This window comes from Belonocnema kinseyi, chromosome 8 (assembly GCF_010883055.1).
Source record: "Belonocnema kinseyi isolate 2016_QV_RU_SX_M_011 chromosome 8, B_treatae_v1, whole genome shotgun sequence".
NCBI classification, from domain to species: Eukaryota; Metazoa; Arthropoda; class Insecta; order Hymenoptera; family Cynipidae; genus Belonocnema; species Belonocnema kinseyi.
Window position 1 is genome coordinate 10,582,106 of NC_046664.1, and position 10,827 is coordinate 10,592,932.

Sequence of the window (10,827 nt, forward strand, 5' to 3'; positions counted from 1 at the left end):
TTAAACTTCAATTTACTTCAATTTTCAGAATTTAAAAATTAACTTTACTTCAATTTTCTACTATTTATATTATTGGAAATTACCTCACGAATTTTTTTCCATTTCATTCCATTTTCATCATTTAAAAATTCAATTTTTTTCAATGTCCAACCCTGAAATTGTTATCTGCTGAAAATTGAATTATAAATTTTAATTTTCTGTCACTTTAAAATTGAATTTCCTTTAAACTTTAATTCTCTACTGTTAAAAATTCAAATATAATTTTCCTTCAATTTCCAACAATTAAATTTTCATGTTACAAATTGAACAACATTCCTTCAATTTGTTTAAAAATGAAATTTACTTTCAATTTTCAACAGTTGAATTTTCTACTGTTGAAAATTCAAACAAGCATTTCATTTAATCATAAATTTTCTTACATTTTCAAAAGTTAAATTTTCAACAACTGAATTTCCATCCTTTGAAAATTCAATTATAAATTTTCTTCAATTTCCAACAGTTGAAAATTCAATTTTCAATTTTGCGCATCTTTCAACAAATGAATGATAAATTTCAATTTTCTTTAAACTTTCTACTTTTGAGAATTTTAATATCAATTTCCTCAAATTTTCTTATATTTTCTAAAGTTTCAAATTCAATTTTCTTCAAATTTAAAAAATACCATTTTCAACTGTTGCAAATTTAAAAATTAATTTCCTTCAATTTTCAAGAATTGAATTTTCATCTTTCGGAAACTAAATTATGAATTTAATTCAATTTTATTCAATTTTTAACAGTTAAAAAATCAATTTCCTTTTTAATTTGCGACAAATGAAAATTCAATGATAAATTTTCTTCAATTTTTAACAGATGAAAACTCAATCATGGATTTTCTTCAATTTTCAACACAAGAAAATTCAATTTTCTTTTCGTGTCAACAGATAATTCAACAATTTTGTTCAATTTTAAACAAATTAATTTTAAAAGTTAATTTTCTTTAATTTAAAAATTGAATTTTCTTTAAACTTTAAACTTGAATTATCTGCTTTTGCAAATTAAATGATGAATTTCCTTCAATTTTTAAAATGTTAACATTAAATTTACTTCAATTTTCAACATTAAAAAATTAACTTAACTTAAATTTTTTACTGTTTATATTATTGGAAATTAAATCACGAATTTTCTTTAATTTTATTCCATTTTCAACATTTAAAAATTCGTATTTTTTTCAATTTCCAAAGCTGAAATTTTTATCTGTTAAAAATTTAATTATAAATGTTTTTCAATTTTCAACAGAATAAAATTCAATTTTATTTTCGTTTCAACCGCTAATTTAACAATTTCGTCAAAATTTAAACAAATTAATTTTGAATGTTAATTCTCTTTAATTTGAAAATTGAATTTTCTTTAAACTTTGAACTTGAATTCTCTGCTTTTGCAAATTAAATGATGAATTTCTTTCAATTTTCAAAATTTTAACATTAAATTTACTTCAATTTTCAATATTTAAAAATTAACTTTAATTCAATTTGCTACTGTTTATATTATTGGAAATTACATCACGAATTTTCTTCAATTTTATTCTACTTTCGACATTTAAAAATTCATTTTTTTCAATTTTCAACAGAAGAAAATTCAATTTTCTTACCGTTTTAACAGCTAATTCAACAATTTTGTTCAATTTTAAATTTTAATTTTCTTTAGTTTTAAAATTAAATTCTCTGCTTTTGCAAATTAAATGACGAATTTCCTTCAATTCCCAAATTTTAAAATTAACTTTACTTCAATTTTCCGCTATTTCTATTATTGGAAATTAAAACACGAATTTTCTTCAATTTTATTCCATTTTCAACATTTAAAAATTCATTTTTTTCAATTTCCAAAACTGAAATTTTTATCTGTTAAAAATTTAATTATAAATGTTCTTCAATTTTCAACAGAATAAAATTCAATTTCCTTTTCGTTTCATCAGACAATTCAACAATTTTGTTCAATTTTAAACAAATTAATTTTAAATGTTAATTTTCTTTAATTTTAAAATTGAATTTTCTTTAAACTTTGAGCTTGAATTCTTTACTTTTGCAAATTAAATGATGAATTTCTTTCAATTTTCAAAATTAAAAATTAAGTTTACTTAAATTTTCAACATTTAAAAATTAATTTTACTTCAATTTTATTCCGTCTTCAACATTTGAAAATACTATTTTTTTTCAATTCCAACACTGAAGTTTTTATCTGTAGAAAATTTAATTCTAAATTTTCTTCAATTTTAAATTTTCTTTCAGTTTCAACGGTTGATTCAACAATTTTGTTCAATTTTCAACAAATTAATTTTAAATTTCAATTTTCTGCCACTTTAAACTTGCATTTCCTTTAAACTTTCATTTTCTACTGTTAAAAGTTCAAATATAAATTTCTTTCTATTTCCAACCATTGAATTTTCAACGGTTGAAAATTAAATTATCAACTTCCTTTCACTTTTTTCAATTTTCAACAGTTCAAAATTCATTTTTTTTTCAATTTTCAACAATAAATTTTTCGTCTGTAGCAAATTCAATGATAAATTGTCATAAATTTTCCACAACCGAAACTTCTATTTATTACTTTTGTTCAATTTTTAACCAATGAATTTTAAATGTAAATTTTCCTCTATTTTAAACAATTCTATTCTCAATTGTTAAAAAGTGAAAAAATCTGAATTTTCAACAGTTAAAAGTTCAATAGTTGAAAAATAGAGAAAATTTATAATTAACTCATCAACCCTTAAAAATCCAATTATTGCAAATAAAAAGAAATTTTCAAATTAATAAACAAAAATTTCAATCCCTGACCAAAAAAAATATTAAAACTTGATTTCTTCGAAAACGGGTCGCCATTGGCAAATAATATTTGACAAATTAATAGTCATCCAATGGATTCTCAGTATTGTATATAAAAAATTTGTATCTGTTCAAAATCGTTTCCACAATCAACAATATTTTCTCTTTAAAAAAAAAAAAAAAAGACATTATTAATAACTAATTCTTGATACTTTTTCGTCCCAAAATTTATTTTAACTTTAAACTGTTATCTAAATTCAAAAAAGTTTAGTTTGAAATTCGTCAACTAAACCTATTTTTTATGGTTAAATTTTAAAAACCAAATTTTAATTACATTTCCTTGAAATTGTCTTAGCTATAAATTCCATATTTACGTTTGCTAAGTAAATATTAGAATAATAGCCAAGTATCTTTAGGGGAATAGAAAAAAAAAAAAACAACTGTGATCCCTAATTATAGTTAAATAATTCTGTTAACACTATCTCTACTTTTCTTTAAAGGTAAATTCAAATAAATTTTCAATGATTAACAACCGAATTATTCGATTATACTTTTTGTTTCTCCGATTTAAATTTAAATTGCAACTAATCTTTTGAAACTGAAGGCCCGTTTATCTACCAACTGCCTTAGCTTGTTGCGTTTTATACATTTTCAGAACCTTTTTCCCGGGCACTAGAGTTTGGCTCAATCCTGGCCTCTTTTTTCGCTTGATCATTAGCTTATTTTCCTGATCCACCTCTTCCTCGTCAATCACATTGATCTGACCATTGTAAGGCGTCTGAAAAATCAGCGTTTCCTGTGGGGCTCTTATGGCTTCCAATTCGGAAGCTGTTCGATGCAGATCAGAGTCGTGTGCGAAGGTACAGTTGTGACCAAATCGGCATCGACCTTTTCGATAGTTCCAGCAGATTTTCCTGCCGTTTATCATTTTCGTGTCATCCAGGGTGGGTGTCATTTTAACGTGCTTCTCCAGGATGGCGCTTTTCGCCTTTTCTGCCTCCACGAATGGATTCGAGAAAACGGAAGTTTTTGGAATAACTGTGCCATTGAAGTCGGGTGTGGGTAGTGGAAGTTTTTCATTTGAAGCGGATTCTTTATCAGGATCCTCGTTGTCGCTCTCCGAATCCTCCTCTTCTTTTTCCTTAGAACTGAGAGTTAGGCAATATCAGATTACAAAGAACCGATACAAAATTTACTGTAATTATCTAATGTTTAGTTTGATATTCAAGCAAGTGTGAGCAATTGGATTGGTTTCAGAGCTTACAGCCCGAAATGATCTCGAAAGAGGGGAACTTGGATGATTTTTCACGAAATCAGTGGAATAAATTCTTTAAAATTAAATTCAGGTAAGTAACATATGGCATTCAATATGAAGATTTTAATTCTTGAAATTTTCGACCAAAAGAAATAAATTTCGACCAGATGAATTGTGTTTTCAAGCTGAAAAGCCACATGTTTTACAAAACCGTTTAATTTGAAAACCGTAAAAAAGGAATTTTTAGCGAAACAGACAATTGACAAAAAAAAAGTTCAGAAAACAGTTAATTTCAATAAGAAATTTTTTTTTTTCAAACAAGAATGATGAATTTTTAAACAAATATCTAACGTTTTCAGCCAAAAGATATGATTTTTGAACTGAAAATATAATAGTAAATAAATGAATAAAAGTAAAATTTGGGCACAAATTTTCGAGCCTAAAAGGACAAATTTTTTAAAAGACAGTTGAATTTTCAACCTGAACAATTGAATTTAAAGCAAAAAACTCAGATTTTATCTAAAAAGTATGACTTTCCTACCAAAAAATATGATAATTTAATAAAATAAATGAATTTTCAACAAAATAATTCAATTTCCAAGCAAACAAAAAATTTGTTTTAGAAGATAACTAAATTCTCAACAAAAAAAAATTCATTTTTAAATAAATAGTTGGGATTACGAGTATAGTAACACTTTTCGAAAAATTTCCGAGCTAAAAAGACAAATTTTTTACAAGACATTTGAATTTTCAACAAAAACCTTATTTTTTAAACGGAAAAAATGACTTTATTACCAAAAAACGGTTTTTTAGAACCAAAAAGATGATTTTTTTTAACAAAATAGATGATTTTTCAACAAAATAACTAAATTTTTATCCAAATAGTTGAATTGTCCAGAAAAAAATGTTGTTTTTAGAAGGCAGTTAAATTAACTTCAAAAATGTTCATTCTTAATAAAGGAAGATGAATTTTATAATCCTATATAGATGGATTTTCAACCAAGTGATCGAATTTTCAAAACAAAAATGACAAATATTTTAATTTTCTATTAAAACAGTAGAATTCAACAAAAGACTTTCAAACAAGCATGATAATTTTTAACCAAAAAAGTGAATTTTCAGCGTAAAATATAATAGTTGATATTTCTACAAAAAAAGATTTTAATTGTAATTAAAAAGTCATCGAGTTCAACGAAAAACTACATATTATCAAAAAAATAGTTTTAAAAAAAATGAAATAATGTTTGTCAAAATGTAGAATTTCTAGAGAAAAAAATTAATTTTCAACGAAAAAAACACAAGTTTTTAACAAAAGGGTCAAATTTTCAACAACGCAGTTGAATTCTCAACCAAAAAAAATAATTATTCAAACAGATACATTTTTAGTTTTAAAATACTGGTTTTCAACAAAAAAAGAATTTTTTAAAATATCGTTAAATTGGCAATCCAAAAGTTGATTTTCCAACGAAGTATTTCATTCTCAACCTATAAAAATGGATTTGCAATGAAATAGTCTAATTTTCAAACAAAAAACAATTCATTTCAACCAAAAACGGTGCATTTTCAACCATAAAGTTACATTTTTAAGCCAAAAATACAACTTTTTCAGTCAAAAGTTGAATTTTTAAGCAGGAAAGATGAAATTTCTAAAAAAAAAAATTGTAATTTTTAATGAAAAAAAATTCAAACAAAAGACAAATTTTCAACTAAACGATGAGACAAATTATTTTTTAGTCAAAAATTTGAATTTTTAGTTTAAAAAAATTCTTAACAAAATATTTAATTTTAATCCAAGAAAGAATTCCCAGTTAATAAAAAAAATTGTTGAATTTTCAAACAAGAAAGACGAATTTTCTACAAAACATTTTTATTTTCAAACTAAATATATGAACATTCAAAGAAAAAGTTTCTTTTTCAACAAAAAATATTAATCTTCAAACATATGGTTGAAGTTTCAACTAAAAAATACGAATAAAAAAAGTAGAGTAGTTCGATTTTCAGTGAAAAAACTAATTTTTAACAAGAAAAAAAATATTTTTTAACAAAATAGAATAATTTTCAGAAAAGTAGTTGAAATTTCAACCAAACAGTTACATTTTCAAGCAAAAGAGTTGAATTCTCAACGACAAATATAATACTTGATATTTCAACCTGAAAAGATTTTAATTTTAACAAAAAAGATAACATTCATCAAAAAAATGTTGCACTTTCAACCAAATAGTTGCAATTTCGAGCCAAAACAAATTAATTTTTAGCCAAAAATTTGAACTTTCAATCCAAAAGATTAATAATTAACAAAAAATATAATAGTTCATATTTCAAGTTAAAAAGTCGAATTTTTTAAAAAACAGTTGAGATTAAAATCCGAAAAGATGCATTCTTCGTAAAGAAACATGAAATTTCTACTAAAAGGATCAATTTTCAATCCAAATGGTCTAATTTTTAAACAAAAAAGATTCAAATTCCACCCAAAAATGTCATTTTTAACCAAAAAACATGAATTTTCTATCAAAAGAAGTCATTTTTCAATCCAAAAGGATGAATTTTTAAACAAAACAGTTCAATTTGCGACAATAAAATATGACTTTTCAACCACGAAATAAAAAGAATTTTTAGACAAATCTTAATATCCGATTAAAGATTTAATGCGTAAATATTTCATACTTGTTAAACATGTCAAGAATTTTTTAAATTCATAAATACTTCTCAGAATTTCTTTTATAATAATAATTTTACCAAAATTATAACTACAGTATATCCTTAAAATATGGAGAAACCAAATCAAGTTTTTTTATCACGTTTTGTTATTTAACCCCTAAATTTATCAAAACCTACAAACTATATTTTCGAAAATTTCGACTTAAACTGATCAGAATAAATAAACATAATTTATCATTCGTTTCCGTAGTTGTCCATAAACTAAAACACTTTTAAAATCCCTTTTTTTCTCCCAGAATCAAGAATTTTTTTAGAACATAAAAATGGAGAAAAAATCAATATCCGAAAATTTGTAGAGACGATATTTAAACAGAAAATAAACGATTTTCGTTTGTGAAATTCTCCAAAACAAAGGTGTAATTCCCAATTTAATAAAAATGTAAGACATTTACAAAGAAGAAGAAAAACGCAGAAAAATGTATCAGAAAAAAGAGGTTTTTAGGTTAGGTTCGAATAGACCACTAAAAACAGTGAAAGCAATTGTGCTTTTTGGTGATTATTTTTGAACCGTACTTACATGTTATCACTGTCTTCAGAGACGCTGTCAGATTCGTTATCTGAACCAGAAGAGGATTCGTAATCTGCCACCAAGGAAGCCATTTTTTACTCTTTTTTACCAAATACTTATAATAGAAATAGACTAGACTTATATACTAATTTAATAACCACCATTACCCAATATATGTGCATCCAATGACCCAATGTAACCAGATGGTTACCAATGGGTTCATCACGCACACAACTGCATTCCTTTTCGATCTCTTTTCATGTACACAAAAAGCGTCTGCCCAGGAACTCACACAACTTGAGTTTAAAAGAACTAAATGGCAACGTCGCATCTAACGGACATTGCGACTGCGAGTACCACGTGTTCAAGTATCAAACTTTTTTTGAATTCTTCATTTCGAAAAGTGTGAAAAAAATCAATAAATGAAAAAATGTTTTTATTTTTATAAGCTTCTTATATTTTGATGCTGTAAAGGGTAATTTTTTTTTATGATTCGAATTTTTCTCGCATTTTTTTTACTCTAAAAAATGAAAAAATAAATATGTTGAAAATTTAATTATTTTCTTGACATTTTTTTCCGAACTGGTTGAAAATAATTTTTAACTAAAAATTTAAGTTCTTTTTATATTCTATTTTTAATTGAAAATAATTTTTAACCAAAAATTTATCTATTCTATTATTGTTTAAAAATTTTAAATACTATTTTGTTGAAATTTCTTCTTTGGTTTTTTCTTTCCAAAACCGTTTTTTTTTTTAATTCGTTTTGAACTGGTTGAAAACAATTTTTATAAAAATTAAACTATTCTATTTTTGGTTGAAAATTTAACTACTATTTTGTTGAAAATTCTCCAGCTTTGTTTTGTTTTCAAACCCCGTCTTTTTTTTAATTTAATTATTTTGTAGAATATTCGTCCTGAATTCACTGAAAATTCTTAAACTTTGTTTTTGTTTTTTTTTTTGAAAATTTAATTATTTTGTTGAAATTTTTTTCCTAACGGTTTGAGAATAGTTTTTACATAAAAATTTAAGTTTTTTTCTATTCTATTTTTGTTTGAAAATTGAACTACTAACTTGTTCAGAAATTCTTCAACTTTGTTTTTTTTAATTTAATTAATTTGTCGAAAATTCGTCTTTATTTGGTTGAACATAATTTTTAACTAAAAAGTTAACTATTTTATTTTTGGTTGCTAATTTAACTACTATTATGTTGAAAATTCTCCAATTTCGTTTTGTTTTAAAACCCGTTTTTTTTTAAATTTAATTATTTTGTAGAAAATTCGTCTTGAATTCGTTGAAAATTCTTAATCTTTGTTTCTTTCTTCTTTGAAAATTTAATTATTTTGTTGACATTTCTTCCCGAACTAGTTGAAAATAATTTTTAACTAAAAATTTAAGTTCTTATTCTATTATATTTTTGTTTGAAAATTTAACTACTATCTTGTTCAAAAACTCTTCAACTTTGTTTTCTTTTTCAAAAACCTTTTTTTTTTTTTGAAAGCTTTAATTAATTTGTAGAAAATTCGTCTTTAGTTGGTTGAACATAATTTTTATCTAGAAATTTAAGTATTCTATTTTTGGTTGATAATTTAACTACTATTTTGTTGAATAATCTTAATCTTTGCTTTTTTTTCAAAACTCGTTTTCTTTTGACAATTTAATTATTTTGTTGACATTTTTTCTGAACTGGTAGAAAATAACTTTTAACTAAAAATTTATCTATTCTATTACTGTTTGAAAATTTTAAATACTATTTTGTTGAAAATTCTAAAACTTTGTTTTGTTTTCAAAACCCGTTTTTTTTTTAATTTAATTATTTTGTAGAAAATTCGTCTTGAATTCACTGAAAATTCTTAATCTTTCTTTTTTTTTCTTTGAAAATTTAATTATTTTGTTGACATTTTTTCCCGAACTGATTGAAAATAATTTTTAACTAAAAATTTATGTTCTTTTTCTATTCTATTTTTGTTTGAGAATTTAACGACTAACTTGTTCAAAAACTCAACTTTGTTTTCTTTTTCAAAAACCGTTTTTTTTTTTTTTTGAAAACTTTAATTAATTTGTAGAAAATTCGTCTTTATTTGGTTGAACATAATTTTTAACTAAAAAGTGAAATATTCTATTTTTGTTTGAAAATGTAACTACAATTTTGTTGAAATTTGTTCTTCTTTGGTTTTTTTCCAAAACCGCATTTTTATGTTGAAAATTCGTTTTGAACTGGTTGAAAATAATTTTTCATAAAAATTAAACTATTATATTTTCGGTTGAAAATGTGACTAATACTTTGTCGAAAATTTATTTATTTTGTAAATAATTTGTCTTTAATTGGTTGAACATAATTTTTAACTAAAAATGTAACCATTCTATTTTTGGTTGATAATTTAACTACTATTTTGTTGAAAAATCTTAATTTTTGACACCTTTGGAAATCTTTCCAAATTTTAAATCATTTTTGAATCTTTTTAAAACTTGTATATCAAAACCTTCAAAATGTCTTTTAAAATAATTTGAATTTTTCTTATTTTTTATTAATTATGCAAAATAAGCAATAAATATTTTGTTAAAACTTCGTTTCGTTCTTTTTTTTCAAAACCAGTTTTTTCGTTGTTGAAAATTTGTTCGTAATAAGTTGAAAATAATTGTAAATTAAAAATTGATATATTCTATTTTCGGTTGAAAATTTAACTACTATATTTTTTAAAAATTCGCCAAATTTTTTTTCAAAAACCGTTTTTTGTTGAAAATTTAATTATTTTGTAGACAATTCGTCTTCAATTGGTTGAACCTAATTGTTAACTAAAAATGTAAATATTCTATATTTAGTTGAAAATGTAAATACTACTTTGTTGAAAATTCTTAATCTTTCTTTTTTTTCAAAACCCCGTTTTTTTTTTTAAATTCACCTATTTTGTTTACATTTTTTTCTGAATTGGTTGAAATTAATTTTTATCTAAAAATGTAACTTCTTTTTCTATTCTAATTTTGGTTGAAAATAATTTTTAACTAAAAATTTATCTATTATATTTTCGTTTGAAAATGTAACTACTATTTTGTTGAAATTTCTTCTTTAGTTTCTTTTTCAAACCCGTTTTTTTATGTTGAAAATTCGTTTTAAACTGATTAAAAATAATTTTTTTCTAAAAATTAAACAATTCTATTTTTGGTTGAAAATGTAACTACTATTTTGTTAAAAATTCTTCAAATATTTTTTTCCAAAAACCGTTTTTTTTTTTTTTTTTTTGAAAATTTAATTATTTTGTACAAAATTCGTCTTTAATTGGTTAAACATAATTTTTGACTAAAAATGTAAGGATTCCGTTTTTGGTAGATATTTTAAGTACTATTTTGTTGAAAATTCTTAAACTTTGTTTTTTTTCAAAAGCCGTTTTTTTTTTGTTGAAAATTTAATTATTTTGTAGACAATTCGTCTTTAATTGATTGAACTTAATTTTTAACTAAAAATGTAACTTTTTTTCTATTCTAATTTTGGTTGAAAATAATTTTTAACTAAAAATTCATCTATTATATTTTCGTTTGAAAATGTAACTACT

At 23.1% G+C, this 10,827-nt stretch overlaps 1 protein-coding gene across 1 annotated transcript; it reads right to left on the reverse strand.

The window, feature by feature from the left end:
- Positions 1-2,756: 2,756 nt before the first annotated feature.
- On the reverse strand, positions 2,757-7,486 carry LOC117178272. Its single transcript, XM_033369627.1, has 2 exons — positions 7,289-7,486; positions 2,757-3,946 (listed from the first exon to the last, which is right to left on the reverse strand). Exons 1-2 carry the CDS (start codon positions 7,369-7,371, stop codon positions 3,409-3,411), a joined length of 621 nt encoding a protein of 206 aa, XP_033225518.1. The 5' UTR covers positions 7,372-7,486; the 3' UTR covers positions 2,757-3,408.
- Positions 7,487-10,827: the final 3,341 nt, after the last annotated feature.